This window comes from Doryrhamphus excisus, chromosome 6, assembly GCF_030265055.1.
Source record: "Doryrhamphus excisus isolate RoL2022-K1 chromosome 6, RoL_Dexc_1.0, whole genome shotgun sequence".
In the NCBI taxonomy this organism is placed as follows: domain Eukaryota; kingdom Metazoa; phylum Chordata; class Actinopteri; order Syngnathiformes; family Syngnathidae; genus Doryrhamphus; species Doryrhamphus excisus.
This window is the reverse complement of record NC_080471.1, coordinates 9,295,361-9,312,280: the sequence shown is the minus strand read 5'-3', so window position 1 is coordinate 9,312,280 and position 16,920 is coordinate 9,295,361. Positions and strand designations below refer to the sequence as shown.

Sequence of the window (16,920 nt, the reverse complement as noted above, 5' to 3'; positions counted from 1 at the left end):
GTACAAAAATTCCGCAGAGAATTTGAAATGTAACTGTTATTGCTGGCACTTTACGCTCAACCGTGTTATGACACTAAAACGTCTAAAGAGGGCAGTATTGTGCAACCGTGGTCTGTCTAGCGGAAATGAATCCCCCCCAAACAACCGTCAAGTTGTCATGTGACTACCAACATGGCTGCCACGCTAACAAGCGAACATTTCGACAACTTGCAGCTTCTTCTTAAGGTTTTGATATGACTTAAAATGAAACTACTATATTTCTTAATGCACAATGCTTGGAGGTTGTTTTGTGCCACTGTTTTCTGTGTTTCGTTCACGTGATTAGCCCTCTAGCAGCCGTGAAACAGGCTATAACACAAGCTGTAAACTTGGATTTAGATTTTGATCAATTTTCAAGTCATTTTTATTTGATTCTTAATTTATGGGCGATTATTATCTAATTATTATTGTTTTCAATTATGTCCCTGAAATATTGTTTATACTGGTGAACGAGTGTCTTTGCATTGTATTAACCTGTCAGGCCTAACCTTGTCAAATGTGTTCATTAAGGCTCTTTCTCCATTATCAGCTCATCTAGTAAGAGTAATTGAACATATTAGCATAGTAACATGGAATTATCATGCTGTCAGCAATGTAACAAAATCTTAACGTTAAAAACAAACTACTGTGTGTATGCGTTTAGGCCCCTTCCAAAGATGCCGTAAAGGATGTTTGTATGGCAAGTCATCGAGGTCTTAATCGCCCACTGACTCAGAGCACAGCCAACACACTCTCCATTCCTGAAGCTCAGGCTGCACAGGTGATTACACACCTGCAACTTTCACGCACATGTACAGTGGATCCTTCACATACACACATTCACAGCCGGCAAATAGTTTTGGCAGAAAAAATTTTCTCCATATATTGGTAGCCAGTAATTTATAAATAAGTGACATTGCAGATACTTTACATGGACCACTTTTTGTGAGATGCAAAAGTGAAAGTTATATAGTCAGTGTGTGTGTCTGTCATCCAGTTGGTCCAGTCCCTCCACGTCCTCTCGCAACACGTGGTCTTCCACAACCTGAGCTCCCCCGAACAGATCCTCCATCTTTTCCCTGAGTCATTCCACTCCAGCCTGAAGAACCTGCTTACAAAGATCCTTCTGGAGAACAGGTCAGCGCCGTCAGGCTCCTCTTCTTTTCTTTTGACCTGAAGTGATGTCACGCATGTCTATGTGATGCGTTTCAGTGCGGCATGGAAAACAGAAGCTGTCAGCAATCAGAGTGAGTTGGCTTTGTCATCATCATCATCATGAACTGTTGTGCACTTCAATTGTGTGTGTATAGTCTCACTCCCTCAGCTCAAACAACTGGACTGGAGGGTCGACATGGTGACAAGCTCGGATTCTGTCAGCCGCATGTGCATCCCGACTTGCCTGGTCCAGTTCAAGGTGTCTGCAAATGTGCCCTCCACATTGGTCATGTGAACGACGCATGCTTCATGATTTGGTGTGCTGTTTCACAGACAGAGAATCCGTGTTCTTCCGAGGGAAGTCAGTCTGTTACCGTGGAAACAGTGGAGCTGAGCAGAGAGACCGTGGACACCATGCTGGATGGACTAGGACGTATCCGGGACCAACTGTCTGTGGTCGCTGGCAAATGAAAGCTTCTTGAGAGACTGGCCACCCTAGGTGGTTACATCATCACCATGGTCCAGCCTCATGTTGACTAACGCAAAATAACCACATTATTGTCACATTTTTTATTATTACAATTCCATTACTAATTATATAACAAAATTACTGTATATAACAAAATTACTAGATTACATTGTCATTAGATTACATTAACTCTGCCCACAAACCAAAAAAAAAACAGCCTATAACTGCTTCGCCCCACTTAACTGTGTGTCAAGATGTGTGTGAGTGTTCAGGAGGATGTTAGTACTGTGATACCATCCATGTCCAGCTCCACTGTATGAACACTGAAGTTTCCCAGACCCTGTGAAGCATGCAACAAAGCAACAAATTTAATTTTTTTTATAATTCCAATTGTAACGACTTGGCTTTTGTCCTTACCGGTGTGTTGTTGAGGACCTGAAGCACTGCCTGCTGTTGTCTAGGCTGGCGGGTCAACAGGCAGAGGAAGCCGCCACCCCCTGCGCCAACCAGGCTCTGACCCATGACCAACGGGCGCAGGGCGTCCATCATGACACGAACTGATGCCGGTTCACAGCCAGGCGCCATCAGCTTTTTGTGGTGCCATGAACGGTCCAAGCAGCAACCCAGTTTTGACAAGGAACCTAGCGGGAGCATGCGTGACATCTACATATGATACACTGTATAGCAGGGGTCTCAAACTCAATTTACTTGAGGGCCACTGGAGCTCGGGTCTGGGTGAGACTGGGCCGCATCAGGTTTTCCAAAAAAAAATTAAAAAAAACTTCGCTTTGGTTCCAATTTTCTACAAGAAAAGCTCTGATAAAACATTCCACTGTTCTCAAATATCTTAATTTTTATTTTTCTACACAAAATAAGATGAGAAATAAATAAATCAAGAATAAAGAAAATCAATCAATCAGTACTAAATATAATAATAATAATAAAATGGCAAATAATAAAAACTTAAGAAACCACATATAGTTGCTGGGTAGACAAATTATTTTTTTTCAGATTAAAATGAACAAAGCATTATTAGAGCCCTGTAGACATGACAAAACACGACTATAGTCACATTTATACTCTTCTTGAGACACATGCTAACTCGCAAACTAGAGAGCTAGCGACCTAAACGGTAGCCTTCAAGTTATTTCCTTTAAACTTAAATAGCCAAAAACTTACCACTTCCACATGGATGGGGAGGATAACTATTAACAGTTATTTAATTTTTAACATGAACATTAATCAAACGTAATATTTTTTTCTGGGTACATGATACCATACAGCATCCATATCAAACTTGCGCGGGCCACACTAACATTAAACTTTCATATCAAGGCAGGGGCCTCAAACTAGTGTCCTGCGTTGGCCCACGGGCCACGTGTTTGAGACCCCTGCTGTATAGTCATGGTGACATGCATGCACCCACACATCTGTTTCTTGACAATATAGAATACACACACACTGCTCACCATCTAAGCAAGCTTGGGCACATTCCTCTGAGTTGGACACCAGCTGCTGAGCGTTGTGGACCATCGCAGGAAGACGACTGTACCAGCTGCGCACCACGTCCTATACTCACACAAACACAGGACAGACATTTTAGTGTACTTTACATTAGACAATCTCCAGCTCAATGTGCACATTATGTCGGGAGTGCAGTACCTGCAGCAGGTTGCGAGCCAGCCTAGTTTTTCCAGTGTACACCAGCAGGAGCCGCTGCTCCAGAGACAGCAGGAAGTCTTCTGGGGGGCATAGACTCTCAACGTGCACATGAAGTGGCAGATTGGGTTTGGACCGGCCGACTTTCAGTCCTCCTACAAGACCTCCCACCTGGTCCTGCCAGCCCCCGCCTCCACAGGACAAAGTTGAATCAAGCGGAACAAGCACGAGTGTGCAAATGCACAAACCTACCTGTAGTGAGGACTTGCTCCAGGTGCAAGACGCCATGGATGAGCGCATCGCTGTCATATGTTTGACCTGTGCATCTGTATATGGCGGCCAACAGTGCCCCTGCCAGGATGCTGCTGGTACCTACAAGTTGAATGAGTCATCAGCTAACTTGCTGCCTCTCATCCTCATGGTGCTCGTGGTCTCACCGAGTCCCGAACCGGTGGGCAGCGCTGACCAGCTGTGAAGCTCCACCCCTCCACCCCACCGCTGAAGCAGCTGATGCCCCAGAGGATGCTGGGAGGGTAGCGACACCAGACGGCTGCACACGCACACGGCCTTCAGCAGCGCTCCTGCCACACAAAGGAACGCAATCACATTACCTGTCTGAGTTCTGATTAGTCGATTGTGTTCCTGCACATATGTGAATGGTGTACCGGGTGCATGCGGCTGACAGTAGTCCTTCAGGTCATCAAGGCTTGCGCACACAGTCTCAGTGGAAACACCAGAGTCCCGCCCCCCAGTGTGGCTGACCAGCAGGAGGCGAGGTTCTCTGATGCGACGCGCCCGGGCTCCAATCGGACGCCTGCCATCAACCTTCACAGCCACATTGGTCACCGAACCACCATGCTCAAAAGCGATGGGGGGAGTGTCGCTCCAGCCGCCTGGAGCACAAACAGATTATCAGTGTTTGGCTTTCATTCCTGATGATCAACTATTTTATGATCTGCTTATGGAGCTTCCTTCAAAAGTAAATAATCAATTGAGCTCACCAGCAAGGTCCAGTCGGGCTGGACACTCCACTTCGTGCCACAGATCAATAGGTAGGACTTCACTCTGGCCAATGGAGATGAACTTCTGTGATGACATCACAGCCTGACGCAGCAGCACCTGGGCTGCACCTTCATAGTGACGTGCGGCCCGCACCAGCAGGTCCGGCCTGTAGGGGGGGGGGGCACGTCAGACAATGGCTGTTTAACACCATTATTTACAGCAGACCTACCGCTGCTACTGATGCGCACCTGCTGAGCCACTGAGCTCTCTGTGCAGCCAGAGCCTTAACGCCGCCCCTTAGATCACCGTTTTCCAGCAGGAAGTAGGCGGAGCTCCAGGCCTTATTAGCCGCTGGCCCGCTCCTGAGCCCCGCTGTACCTTCGGCCATGCACACCAGCACATCAGCAATGCAGGAGAGGCAACGAGCTGCCACACCCAGCTGGGCCCCTGCGTCCGCGCCCTGTTCAGTTCTTCCTGCTGCAACTGACAGATTTTATCATGAATGACAACGCTTTCATCATCATCATCATCATCATGACTCACTGTTGTCCAGCGTGTCCAACAGCGCCCCCTGCTGCCCACCCAGCACGGCCGCCCTGAAGCAAGGCAGCAGGCAGGCGTCACTGCGACTGGTCAGGGCGTCCGTCACCTGCCTCCTTCCCGCCAGGAAGAGCAATTGCTCCCTCCACTGGAGCTCCGCCTCCTGGTGGGTGAGTGACAGCACCTCCTTCAATGAAAGCCTCCACGCCTCCCTCCACCTGTGCACGCAGCCCTCTCCGCCCAGGAGCCAGGCCACGCCACCCGCCATGTCGACAAGCCCTCCTCGAGGGTGCAGAACCGGGAAGAGGCGAGCCTCGAGGAGGGAGCGCGGGTTTCCTGGGAACCACAAGTCCTCTGGCCTGAGACAAAATGACATCACTTTCTGTATGGGCGTGTTGGCTTTAGATGGCACTCAATACATTTTACATGGGAAACAAAGGTCGAGGTCCTACTGTACGCTTGTCCTGTTGAAGAAAACACTCCATTTCACATTGAGGAAGGAGGAACCATCATCATTGCAGCACAGCTGACAAGCAAAACAGGGACCAAGATCAGTGCAGTCCAAAATGCAGGAGAAGCAAGGAGCTCTGTCTTATTATGTCATGAGACATAATAGGACATGATGAAACGTGGTGGTACATAGTAGGAAATTATCTGGTATGACAAAATAGGACATGAAAGAACATGTTGACTTGAGACATGATGCGATATTAGAAGTGAGCGGACCTGAGACATAATGGTAATGGTTTTATTTCATTTGAACATGCATCAGATTACAATTGAGTGCATCCCATAATCAGTTCACAGTTCCACATGTCCAAAAGGAGTAGGAAGAAGCAAAGCTAATTAAATCCTACCCCTCCATCTGGTACTTTTACAATCAGTAACTGTTACATTTGTTCACTTCCTGCTTTCCATAATATAGTTTAAGGTTTTTTTTTGTTTTGTTTTTTTAATAATGCACCTCGTACCGAAGTACAAGGTGATATGAGCATCCAATGCCATAATGGGTACCATAGTAAGTGTCAATATAGTGATATATATAGCACATCATGACTGGTTCAAGACTCTTCATCCTTGTATTTAGCAAACATCAACTGCTTGTATTGTTTCTTGAATTGGCTCATCGTTGTGCATTGTTTTATTTCCTTACTCAATCCATTCCATAGTTTGATTCCACATACTGAAATGCTATGGCTTTTTAACATAGTCCTAGCATAGAAGTGTTTCATTTAGTTCTTCCCTGAGATCATATTTCTCCTCTCTTGTAGAGAAGTATTGGATGACATTTTTAGGTAATTGGTTGTTTTTAGCCTTATGCATTATTTTAGCTGTTTGAAGATGAACTATATCAGCAAGTTGAAGTATTTGTGATTTTAGAAATAAGGAGTTAGTATGTTCTCTGTAGGCGGCATTATGAATTATCCTTACTGACCTTTTTTGCAGTACATTTCGCGAGTGAAGATTGCTTTTATAGTTATTAGCCCATATTTCCACACAGTAAGTAAGATATGGTAGAACCAGAGAGCAATAAAGAGTGTGGAGTGATTTCTGATTGAGAACAAATTTTGCTTTGTTCAATACTGAAATATTTCTGGCCACCTTATGTTGCATATTTGTAATATGAGGTTTCCGGCTCATATTTTCATCTATTGTGATCCCCAGAAATGTATTTTCTTTCACCCTTTCAATGTCCACACCATCTATTTGTATTTGTTGGTGTGTGTCCTTTCTGCTGTTACAAAACAGCATGATTTTAGTTTTACTTAGGTTCAAGGACAATCTATTATCATCAAACCATCTTTTTAGTGTGACCATTTCTTCTCTAATTTCTAATCTAATTTCTAATCTTCTCTAATTTTCTAATGATGTTGTCTGTACTCCCTACAGAACAAAAAGCAGTGGTATCATCCGCACATAATACCAGCTTTAAGTCTTTCGTTACTTTGGAGATATCATTGATGTACAAGTTGAACAATTTTGGCCCCAGTATTGACTCCTGGGGAACTCCGCACGTAATATATGAACTTGCGGGACATAATGAGATGTGATGGCACATGACAAAACTTGACAGAACTAGGAAATGTTGGGACGAGATGAGACATAATAGGACACATTGGGACATGATGGAAAGGAAATGATAAAAGGAAATGATAGGATATGATGAGACATAATGGGGCATGACAGGTGGTGATGAAACGTAATAGGACATCTGATTGACATGTGTGATTAGTACCTCCAGGTCGTCCAGTCCTCCCATCACTGTGTAGACCTTCAACTTCAAGTCCCCGAGTTCAATGCGATGTCCCTGAATGATGATGTCATTGACTGGCATCAGTTGTCTAATCCAAGTGGACGTGGACTCCTCAAGACCTGATAATAAACAACCAGACAGGATGCGCAGAGGACCCTGGTGGTATCAGGAGTGAAATATGACATACATGAATTTATCTATGTAATGTTCGCTTATTTCATTAATATGTGACCTCCTCACCTGCAGATGGCAGTGTTGCACCACTGCCCCTGTCTCCAGGGCAACATCTCCCTCCAAAACACTGTTGATTACTCGCCCTCCCTTGCTCACGCTACTGTCCAACTGAAAGGATGAGGAGAAAGGCGTTAAGAGGCCGAGGACCTGATTGGCGGACATGTAGATCACCTGGATGTGGGAGAGGGCGTGTCCATGTGTCCAGTCACAGGTCAGCCGGTTGACATGTCGTTTCCCGGACAGACACATGTAATCATAGCGACCACCTGGAACGTACACTGACAGGAAGCCGAGACATGAGGACCTCAAAGAAGACATCATGTGTCATGAGTGGGCGTGATCGTGCTCACCCATGCTGAGCGGCGTCCCTCTCAGGATCCTCCACAGCTCAAGCCTGCCGCTCCTCACCGCAACTCCCTGTGGCTCGCCAGCAGAAGTGCAGACCTTCTTGTTCTGGCCCACAAACTGCTCCTCAGTCTGATCCGAGCAAAGACACTTCAACACGTCCAGGAAGAGCGAGATCTGAAGAACCAACACTGCAAATGAGCCACCTATATGAAGACCGAGCAAGAGGAGAGACTACCTGGAGGGGTGGAGCGCCTGAGTCCAGGCCCAAGTAGGTGCAGCCGTTCAGAGGAGGCGTGACGTGAGCTTGTAGAAGTTTCTCTGCGACCATTCTGCTGAAGAAGACTGGACCTGACACCTAATCTCTCACACACACATACACGCACACACAGTCTTTAAAAAGTGTCTCTGATGTTACGTGACACTTGACACTGTGAGGAGAAGCTTGTCACCAGAGGCACGTTTCCATCATGCATTACTGCTTGCTGGATCTGCTCCTTGCTTCCCTTGTAAATGATGTCCCTGATGTGACCCTGAATACATAAACAAGCTGATGCAGCCTTTAAATCATCTATCAGAAGGAACCACACATCTAGAAATGTTTGTGTTACCTGCTGGTCACACAAGTAGACTCCATGATTGACAGCATAGGACACATTGCCAGGGAGCGCCAGAGCACGGACACCAGAAAAGCTGTCCCAGGACAACTCTAACACACACATTGAAACATATGCAATGTAATAATAGGGATTACAGTATCTGCCTCCTGCTGGTTTTGAGGGTGAGCGTGTATGCGGCAGCAGTGGTGGTGGTCCACTCACTAAAGTCTGGGGGGATGCTGAGAATCATGTCGGTGCTGCAAACCCAAACGCCAGGAGGAGAACCAGGACACACCTGCCCAAAGAAGAGTTAATGTCCCCTCAGTGTGACACACAAGTTATTCAATGTAACAATCCAGACCAGGACCAAGCAGAACCTGGTTTGTGAGGCAGTCAAGCAGCAGGTCCAGACAGCAGACCGGCGCCTGGACCTTCTGAGCAGATTTCTCCAGCGGCAGCCAGGAGAAGGCTCGGCTGCATGAACTCCAAGGAAAATCCCGACCCTGGACAGAGAAAACTATTAGGACAGTGATTCAACTAGTGGCCCGTGGACCAAATCTGGCCCAAGAATGCCATCCGACCAGCCGGCAAGCTCATTTCACAGCCTGTGAGAAAACAACATTTTTGCCATTGTGCACCGATTCCAAAAAAATTGGTGCAGAAGCTGCAACGGCGATTCCAAACAAGTGTGACAAACATGCAACAACAACAAAATAAGGAAGGCGGAAGACACTTATCTCGATATATCTTTTCTAACAGATTATGAGCCCAAAATGACATGGAGATTGTCGTTATGTTGCCACCGAATAGCTTTTGTGTTGAGAGCAAACAAAATGAGTGGGTGAAATGCTGGGTCAACCAGCTTTTGGTCAAGATGACCTCTGGCTATATTGAGAGAATTGGGACTGTGTGGAAATGGCTACTAGCACACAGAAATGCAGTATATAGCAATTTGGAGGTCAACATTTTCAGATGAAAAGGTCAGTCTATGCTACTGCCTGACTGATTAGGTGCCTGCTGATTTCATGACGAGTAGTCCTTTATTAAGAATAAATAAGTGTTTCGTCTCAGACTGCGTATTTCCCCGTCAAATGTTGTAATATAAGAAGACCAAGAGGCCACGTGCTAATGCCAAGACTGCTACGAAATTGCCTCTTCTAAGAATGCTCTTAAGAACACCAGAGCGCTCCAGTCAAAGAGAAGATCTTTGTCTTCATTTTTGGACTCACAGTGTGGAGGATGAGGATGTGAGATTCATCCAGCACGTCAGCTGTCACCACCTGGAGGAGGAAGTGGAGTAGGATCACATGGACAGACAGTAGTGCAGTATTCTACAACTACAACGTGTCGCTCCTACAGTGTGTCCTGCTCGGCTGCTCAGGTGTTCGGCCGCCACCAGCAGGGCGTTAAGCGTCGCTCCCCCACTGCCCAAGGGCTCTTGATGGTCCTGCACAGTGAGAACCAAGGTACTGTGACACAAGGAACCACGCTGCTGCCTTAGCTCCAGCTCTGACAACAAACAGTTATTCATATTAGTATGCATCGCTTTTTCTGAACACAAATCTTCAATTATGTAAAATGTTAAACTTTTTATTTTTTTAAGGATTCAAGCAAGTTGGTGTCATAGCGCCACCGGTAGGCAGCCTGGTGTAAGTGCAGGTATTAAGAGGCCACTAGAGAGGTGAGTTTACCTCTCTGGAAGGCGTACACGCTGTCTTTGTGTTGACAGGTGAGGACCACCACAGACCAGGTGAAGCCAGACATCTTCTTCATTCAGCTAAGAAGGCGCCGAGACCTCCGCTAGCAGCTGCTGCGAACCAACCACAACCCTTAGCAAGCTAGCATGGCTCATTCCGAACAGCATATCCATTGGGCTAAGACTTTATAATTGACATTTGAAAGTATTATACTATACAACATTTGCCTCTTCATATTTAGTCGTTGGCCCCTCTTTCAGGTAAAAGACGACAAAATCCCGGGGGCTTCTTGTCCCTTTGAAACTCTCGCTAGGTGATTTTGGACTGCTCAGACTTCCGTACTTCTTCCAGTGGAGCTTGTTTGTGGTTGTCAGCACGTCTCCACCGGGCGGTGCCTACCTGGGAAAAGACAAAACCGCTCCACAGGACTTAAAGACCAAATAGGTTTTGTTTTAAAGAGACTTTTATTTCTGAAAAGGGTTAATTGATTTATATTTTGTCCGGACTAAGTCAAATTACTTCAATTCAATGTAGAACACTTACTGTATCCTGGGTGTATTGTAATATTATATAAACTGCTGCAACAAAGAAAATTTAAGTTTTGCGGCGCTTTGGAAATAGTGAGAAACAGTTGTCTGAATATGTTAAAAAGTAATTACTTCCATATGAAAGTTACTGATTACATACATGTCAAAGAAATTACAAAGTAAAATTCATTTAAATTTTTATTGACATCAACAAGATGCAAATGATCACGTGAAAAGGCAAACATCTCACTGCTAAATCACACCAAAATTAAAATAAAAAAAAAAAGTTGTAGCAATGAACTATACATGTAATTCAGTAATGTATATACACATTTACAGTTATTTTAAAAAAAGCAGAATTTAGTTATCCTTAATCTTCTTCCTCCTCTTCTTCAGCAGGCAGCGGCCTGGACCTGCACATACAAAAATACATTGGTTACACACAAAACTTTCCAGAGCAAACTCAGTCCATGACTCCTGTTCTGATTAAACCGAACCTTTTATTTTCCTCCCTGTCAACACATCAAACAGATGCATCTCCGGTTAAACAAATGGCAGCTTTACATTTACAACACGAAATAACATGATCATTTTAGAGAAATAAATGATTCAAACTAGTAAACACACACACACGCTAACAAACATACTTCCTGCTGGCTTTGGACATTCCGCTGCCTCCGGCCTCTTCATCGTCATCCTCATTAGATGGCTGGGGTCTCTGGTTCTCCTTCTCAGGCTTCCTTCCTGGACCACCAAAAAAGTCCCCGATGCCCTTCTGCCATGTGGGAGTGGGTCGTGGGCACACAGGGTTCCCTCCAGCATACTTGTTTTTTACTGTGGGACAAAATAATAATTAAAAAAACAATCTGAGTATGTGACACCTTGCATCAGTGTGCTGTGTGAACAGAGGCTGACCAGGAGTGGACGACTGGCTGGAGGAGGAGGCGGCGGAGGACGCGTTGGCTGAACTGGCGCCCAGTGACTTCCTGGGTGCAGAAGCTGCAACCGCTACAAGCATAATGACATGTTAGACAATGTCTGTGCACTTTCTTCACTTTCTTTACCACATACTGAAACACCCTTTTCAGTTCGAAAAGGCTTAGCCATTTGTACGCATAACTAACTTGAGGACGGACAGGGTATTTTGTTTAAGAGTGACGATTAAATCAAGTAGTTTGGTGCTCTTCAGCCATGTCAAAAAATGGCGCCAGATCACATAGACAACAATTCCAACAAACTCCTCACACTAGCGTATTGATATAACGATCCGTATACATTACTATAACAACATAATTTATGATCCTGTTCAGAATTTGTTGAAGGCGCGGTTTTGGCGGGAGGCTATTGTTCCAAAAGTCGGGAGATTTCAAAAAGAATTCTTTCCATTTAAATCGATCGCGTAATTACATTAGTTTGGAAATCAACACAATTAATTCCCGCTGTTACACAAACAAACTACTGACGCATCTATAGTCTGAATCAACAAACAACGTCACTACTACTGCTGCTGCTGTTCCCACTACTTTAAATACGTCCGTATTTAAAATACTGCTCTTTACCTTTCCTGTACGATGCGGGCACACTGTCAGCTTTGGTGCGCACCATTTTTAATCCAGATGTGAAACTTTTTGAGCAGAAAAAAGCCAATGAGTACGTCCAAGTAAAAGTTATCGGGCAGATGGACTCTCCCGCCTCTCTTTAACAAGAAGAGCGGATGGGGAGGGAGATTTCTTCTTTGTTGGTGTCTTTCAATGCAGACTGGCCCTGTGCTGCCCTCTAACTGTCAAAACGGGTAACACCGTAAACCTGCACGCTTTCGTCAAGGCCACAAGGATATTACTTTGTATAAATAATAAGTTGTTATAGATCACCGTGTTCCTTATATTGAATACATTCGCATCAGACCAAGCTGTACTGTATCGGTGTACCTAATTAAGTGTCTACTTTGCGTACAATGATTAGTCAAATATATTATTCCAGCACAGAATAATTTTTTTCTACATTTTCTAACTTTAAGCTGTATGATATTGAATGCCTATTTGATGTAGGTGCCGAGCGATATACAATATTAAAATACCGATATTTATTTTAAGCAAGATACCAAAACAAGCATGCCGTTCATATCAATATACACTGGATGTGCGGCGCAACTGTTGTTGTTGGATTTGGCCGCCATGATGGTGAGCAAAAATTACATTTATCAGAGCTCAGGAATCCATTGTACACAATTGTACGCCTAGCCCTGCCACCTTTCTTGCGCACCATCTTGGCGGACTTTATGATCAATACCATACTACACTCCGTGACATTCATTTGCGGTCATTTTAGTACTTCCATATGAACTGTAGTGTCCTTGGTTCAAACGCTATAAAAGGCTGTCTATGGGTGTGTTGCACGAATTAAGTTTGTCCCTCCTGCCTGCCCGTATTGGCGGCAGCTGCACTCCGCATATTTGACAACAAATTGTCAACTAGTTGTTGCCTTAAACTCTTCAAAGGTAGGTTTTATACTTTTAAACTCATCTGTATGGAACTTTGGGGATTGATTGATCACTCGGTCTGCATTGTGTGTTGTTTAAGTGGTATATGCGATTGATGGGTAACTTTTAACATTCGCCGATTTGTCTACTGTTGTTGCTAGTAGTTAGCTAAATTAGCCGATACTGTGTTAGCATAGTTCCCGTTAGCTTTGAGTTTGTAAGTTAGTTGTCTTTTTGTCTTCCCTAAAGTGTTTACTATCGCCAGTTTAGTGGTGAAATGATATTGTTTAAGTTTATGATGACATTAGTCTAAGACGTACAATTAAATCGGATACTTAAGTCTAACTTTTTTCTTACTATCTTAACTTGTCAAGGTCGAGCATATCTTTTCACTCATGACAATATTTGACCTATTATGATTTGAGATATAATGTCCCCAGCTAGTAAAATCTTTTACATGTGAGACTCTGTTGTACTTACAATGTTCAAGCAAGTTGGGTTCATCAAGTTTATGTGCAGGTGGTTGTCATGGACGACATCACCCGCCTGGTGTCCACAGGGGACTCTGTCAAGATCTGGGATGCAGCTTCCATGGCGCCACTGGAGCACTTCAACCCGCACAGCAACAGCCACCCGGTGGCCCAAGCTTGTTGGACCACCAACAGTATCCTTAGATCAACTCCTTTTATGTATATCCATCCATTTTGTCTGTTGCTTATCCTCACTAGGGTTGCGGGAGCCTATCCCAGCTATCTTTGTGTGAGCGGCGGGGTACACCCTGGACTGATCACAGAGCACATTTAGACAAACCATTCACACTCACTTTCATACCTATGGACAATTAACCCAATATACATGTTTTTGGAATGTGGGAGCAAGCCAGAGTACCCAAAGAAAACACACATGAACGGGTAAACTGCAAATTCCACACAGAGATGCCCAAGCGGATATTCAAACCCAGGTCTTCATGATCTCCTGAGTGGCCAACCACTGAAGTGCCATGTGGATTATTTTGTCTCTTTTCTTTGAACCTTGACATTGTGATCTAGACCAGTATTTAGTCAGTGCCAGCAGCAGTGGTGACAAAGTGGTCCTTTCCAGCCTGAAGTCGTCACCTGTTCCACTGGTGGAACTGGCCGAGGGGGTGAGGATGACACAATAAGACACTACCATTTGTTGACTTTATTTTATACATATGATGTCCTTTCAGAAAAGACAAACACGTGTGTGTCTCAGCACGTCTTCACAGTTTGTGGTCAGTGGAGGTCTGGACCACTGTGTCCACATCTGGGACCTGAAGACCAAGAGACTGCAGCGTTCCCTCAAGGTAGCACATGACTTCCATCTATGTCAGCTGACACCGTCACATGACATCATTGTGTGTGTGTGTTTATACAGGAGCACAAAGAGGAGGTGACGTGTGTGTCCTTTAATGCCAATGACAGCTGTATTGTGTCAGGATCTACGAGTGGAGATCTTGTCCTCCACAGTCTCACAACCAACATGTCCACCAAAGCCTTTGGGCATGGCAGCCAGCAGGTTTGTCACAAAGCAAAACCACCTTCTTCTTCATGTCCTGTGAACGGATGTTTGGTCCTCAGCCCATCCACGACCTGCGTCTGTCCACACTGAAACGCTCCCTGCTAGGCAGCGTCTCAGACAGCGGCACAGTGGTCCTGTGGGATGCAAACACGCAGAAGGAGCTGCACGTCTTTGACACTGCACATAAAGCGCCGGGCTCGGGAATTGCCTTTTCTCCGACTGCTGAGTTGCTGGTTGTCAGTGTGGGTCTGGACAAAAAAATTATATGCTACGACACAGCCAGCAAGATGTGAGAACTCTTGGTATCCTTGTGGAAGAAATTGGTACAGCGTCATGAGAAAGCTCATACTTAACATGTTTTTGTGGGTGCAGTTTGCTGCGGTCCATACGTGTGGAGAGTCCGCTGACTTCGGTGGACTTCACTCCTGACGGTTCTGGTTTGGTTGTTGGGTCCACTCATGGTAAAATTTTCCAGTATGACCTGAGGAACATCAGCGCCCCCAACAGGATCACCATTGCACACAAGACTTCTGTCACCTCTCTGCGTTTCCAGAATAACAGCAGCAGACATAAGGTAGGTGCCAGCTCACACGTGACACCATGACAAGTCAAAAGTAAATTCAACATGTATCGTCCTCCTCCTCTCAGTCCAGCAAAATGACATCATCCAGGGTCTCCAACACAAAGAGATCCTCCTCCAAAGTGACCGCCAGCCATATTGCCTCTGCCCCCACCATTAACTTCTCCCCTCAAATGCAGACTAGTGCAGGTCAGTCCTAATTGGTCCACAAGATACTTTGAGGTGGAGCTAATCTACAAACAGCTTTTTTCCCAACAGGGGGCACTGATGAAGAGGCTGCCAATCAAGAGCCGGACGGGCAGAAAGGGGCAGAGCCTGCTCCTGTGAAGTTCAGCGGGATTGGACAAAACAGTCTGGACCTGTTCTCCCCTGCCCGAGAAGGTCTGATCCCTGCTCTACACTTTTTTGAAGTGATGTTTTTAATCGCGTGTCAATTCGGTGCAGATGCAGGCACCCAGCTGGCCAATGCTGAGGAGACATTTGGACCGGCTCACAGTACGTCCATCCTCATGACAAGGCCTTGTGCTGCTGTGTTGCTAATGCTGCTGTTTCCATAGTAACAATGTCAATCAGAGAAGGAGAAGGGCCCAAGGCGTCAGGCCGCGTCAGTCTGGACATCTTCTCTCCCGTCAGAGAAGGTCAGACAGAAAGGAAAACTTGTGTTGTTTATGGGATGGAACATGTTGTCATGGAAACAAGACAGCTTGTGTTTCAGAATCTGGTCCCAGCTCACTCCGGAAAACACCGCTGTTGTCAACGGATCGATGTTACAGTCCACTGTCCATCTCACAGACGCCCACCATCAAGGAGGAGGAGCCCGCTGAAGCGTGTGACCTCAGAAAGGTTCTGACATCTGACCTTGGCTTACTATGAATGAGGTGAAATAACAGAACGCTTCTCTACTGACAGACCAGTAACTCCAGTCTGGAGGCAGATGATCAGACTCCGCCCACCTCATCACAGCAGACCAATCTCAGCCAGCCGGCTCCACCTTTCTTCACTCCAGAGCCAAGCCTCAGGAGAGCCAATTGCATTCAAGCGCAGCTCGATTATGACTCGCCTTTCCACAGCGTTCCGCCTACCCTTGCTGCAGGTAAGGCATGGCAGTGGACGAAGCATCATTGCGGCATCTGATGTGATGTTCTACCCGGTGTCTTCAGGTGCGTCCGCAGCAGCGTCTCTCACTGCCAACATTGCTCAGGTGGCAGTGCAAGGCGGAGCCCCTCCCCTCACCTCCCTGCAGATCCACTTCATCCAGAACATGATCCACGAGACCTTGGAGGACTTCAGGTCAGTCAATGAACTTTGACCTTGTGCTTCATGCATCATGTGACCATGTCCTGCCTTCTCCACAGAGATGCATGCCACCAAGATATTGTCAACTTGCAGGTGGAGATGATTCGCCAGTTTTACATCCAGCTGGTAAGGAGTTGTCATGATTAAATTATCACGGGTGGAGTCACATTGACATTGCATCTTTTCAGAATGAGATCCACGGCCTGATCGAAAAGTACTCGCTGAATGAGTCTCTGGTGGAGGAGATCGAGCGCCTGAAAGAGGAAAACCGCCGCCTCAGGACCAACTTCTGATGGGCAGGTCAGCGTGGCTACAAGGGAAACCTGGTGGACCTGTTGAAGCTGGACATTGATGTGGAAAGACTGGAAACTTTGAGAGATAACCGTGATGAGTCATGACAAAATCTATGTTTGTTACCTGAAATAAAAGTGATGCAGCCTCATATTTTCATCATGTGATCGTCAGCTGTAACACAATAAAGTGGGCTGGAGAGGGTCTTCAAGTTCATTGAAATTAGGCAGTCT

The 16,920-nt window shown here is 45.7% G+C and overlaps 4 protein-coding genes across 9 annotated transcripts; 2 read left to right on the top strand and 2 right to left on the bottom strand.

Annotated features, from left to right (window-relative positions):
• The first annotated feature begins 114 nt into the window (after positions 1–114).
• Positions 115–2,479, top strand: commd9 (COMM domain containing 9). The gene is made up of 6 exons (XM_058075875.1): positions 115–225; positions 683–799; positions 1,016–1,155; positions 1,231–1,265; positions 1,329–1,432; positions 1,507–2,479. The coding sequence occupies exons 1-6, from the start codon at positions 172–174 to the stop codon at positions 1,642–1,644; spliced, it is 588 nt and encodes a 195-aa protein (XP_057931858.1). The 5' UTR covers positions 115–171; the 3' UTR covers positions 1,645–2,479.
• On the bottom strand, positions 975–10,323 carry LOC131131284 (L-fucose kinase). 4 transcript variants are annotated; one of them, XM_058075868.1, is made up of 24 exons: positions 10,194–10,323; positions 9,967–10,082; positions 9,633–9,784; positions 9,505–9,555; positions 8,653–8,778; positions 8,498–8,570; positions 8,288–8,385; positions 8,129–8,209; positions 7,915–8,034; positions 7,682–7,853; positions 7,503–7,609; positions 7,338–7,439; positions 7,080–7,253; positions 5,296–5,369; positions 4,847–5,202; positions 4,552–4,786; positions 4,303–4,469; positions 3,967–4,194; positions 3,739–3,882; positions 3,554–3,673; positions 3,305–3,492; positions 3,112–3,211; positions 2,060–2,283; positions 975–1,982 (listed from the first exon to the last, which is right to left on the bottom strand). In XM_058075868.1, exons 2-24 carry the CDS (start codon positions 10,046–10,048, stop codon positions 1,911–1,913), a joined length of 3,246 nt encoding a protein of 1,081 aa, XP_057931851.1. In that variant the 5' UTR covers positions 10,049–10,082; positions 10,194–10,323; the 3' UTR covers positions 975–1,910. The 4 variants fall into 4 exon arrangements, with proteins under 4 accessions (XP_057931851.1, XP_057931850.1, XP_057931852.1 ...); XM_058075867.1 differs by having other exon boundaries at positions 10,200–10,323; XM_058075869.1 differs by having other exon boundaries at positions 9,967–10,085; positions 10,194–10,311.
• Positions 10,324–10,716: 393 nt separating this feature from the next.
• pclaf (PCNA clamp associated factor) lies at positions 10,717–12,245 on the bottom strand. Its single transcript, XM_058076484.1, has 4 exons — positions 12,059–12,245; positions 11,415–11,507; positions 11,147–11,333; positions 10,717–10,912 (listed from the first exon to the last, which is right to left on the bottom strand). Exons 1-4 carry the CDS (start codon positions 12,102–12,104, stop codon positions 10,870–10,872), a joined length of 369 nt encoding a protein of 122 aa, XP_057932467.1. The 5' UTR covers positions 12,105–12,245; the 3' UTR covers positions 10,717–10,869.
• A 500-nt stretch (positions 12,246–12,745) lies between these two features.
• On the top strand, positions 12,746–16,838 carry nedd1 (NEDD1 gamma-tubulin ring complex targeting factor). 3 transcript variants are annotated; one of them, XM_058076481.1, is made up of 16 exons: positions 12,746–12,996; positions 13,498–13,642; positions 14,028–14,122; positions 14,189–14,305; positions 14,377–14,517; positions 14,580–14,809; positions 14,893–15,094; positions 15,169–15,289; positions 15,344–15,481; positions 15,545–15,595; positions 15,658–15,738; positions 15,816–15,943; positions 16,010–16,193; positions 16,261–16,390; positions 16,456–16,522; positions 16,585–16,838. In XM_058076481.1, the coding sequence occupies exons 2-16, from the start codon at positions 13,507–13,509 to the stop codon at positions 16,687–16,689; spliced, it is 1,926 nt and encodes a 641-aa protein (XP_057932464.1). In that variant the 5' UTR covers positions 12,746–12,996; positions 13,498–13,506; the 3' UTR covers positions 16,690–16,838. The 3 variants fall into 3 exon arrangements, with proteins under 3 accessions (XP_057932464.1, XP_057932463.1, XP_057932465.1); XM_058076480.1 differs by having other exon boundaries at positions 12,750–12,996; positions 15,804–15,943; XM_058076482.1 differs by having other exon boundaries at positions 12,755–12,996; positions 15,359–15,481; positions 15,804–15,943.
• Positions 16,839–16,920: the final 82 nt, after the last annotated feature.

What these genes read in the sequence shown, in the direction of transcription:
- commd9 (XM_058075875.1), top strand. Translation starts at nt 172, where the DNA reads ATGGCTGCCACGCTAACAAGCGAACATTTCGACAACTTGCAGCTTCTT. An exon ending in CTGAAGCTCAGGCTGCACAG is followed by an intron (nt 800 to 1,015) that starts GTGATTACACAC and finishes TCTGTCATCCAG; the next exon opens with TTGGTCCAGTCCCTCCACGT. An exon ending in AGAAGCTGTCAGCAATCAGA is followed by an intron (nt 1,266 to 1,328) that starts GTGAGTTGGCTT and finishes GTGTGTGTATAG; the next exon opens with TCTCACTCCCTCAGCTCAAA.
- LOC131131284 (XM_058075868.1), bottom strand. Translation starts at nt 10,048, where the DNA reads ATGAAGAAGATGTCTGGCTTCACCTGGTCTGTGGTGGTCCTCACCTGT. An exon ending in AGGGACGCCGCTCAGCATGG is followed by an intron (nt 7,610 to 7,681) that starts GTGAGCACGATC and finishes GCTTCCTGTCAG; the next exon opens with TGTACGTTCCAGGTGGTCGC. An exon ending in TGCAACACTGCCATCTGCAG is followed by an intron (nt 7,254 to 7,337) that starts GTGAGGAGGTCA and finishes TGATACCACCAG; the next exon opens with GGTCCTCTGCGCATCCTGTC.
- pclaf (XM_058076484.1), bottom strand. Translation starts at nt 12,104, where the DNA reads ATGGTGCGCACCAAAGCTGACAGTGTGCCCGCATCGTACAGGAAAG. An exon ending in GCCCGCATCGTACAGGAAAG is followed by an intron (nt 11,508 to 12,058) that starts GTAAAGAGCAGT and finishes TTATGCTTGTAG; the next exon opens with CGGTTGCAGCTTCTGCACCC. An exon ending in CAGCCAGTCGTCCACTCCTG is followed by an intron (nt 11,334 to 11,414) that starts GTCAGCCTCTGT and finishes TTTGTCCCACAG; the next exon opens with TAAAAAACAAGTATGCTGGA.
- nedd1 (XM_058076480.1), top strand. Translation starts at nt 13,507, where the DNA reads ATGGACGACATCACCCGCCTGGTGTCCACAGGGGACTCTGTCAAGATC. An exon ending in AAGCGTGTGACCTCAGAAAG is followed by an intron (nt 15,944 to 16,009) that starts GTTCTGACATCT and finishes CTCTACTGACAG; the next exon opens with ACCAGTAACTCCAGTCTGGA. An exon ending in GAGACCTTGGAGGACTTCAG is followed by an intron (nt 16,391 to 16,455) that starts GTCAGTCAATGA and finishes CCTTCTCCACAG; the next exon opens with AGATGCATGCCACCAAGATA.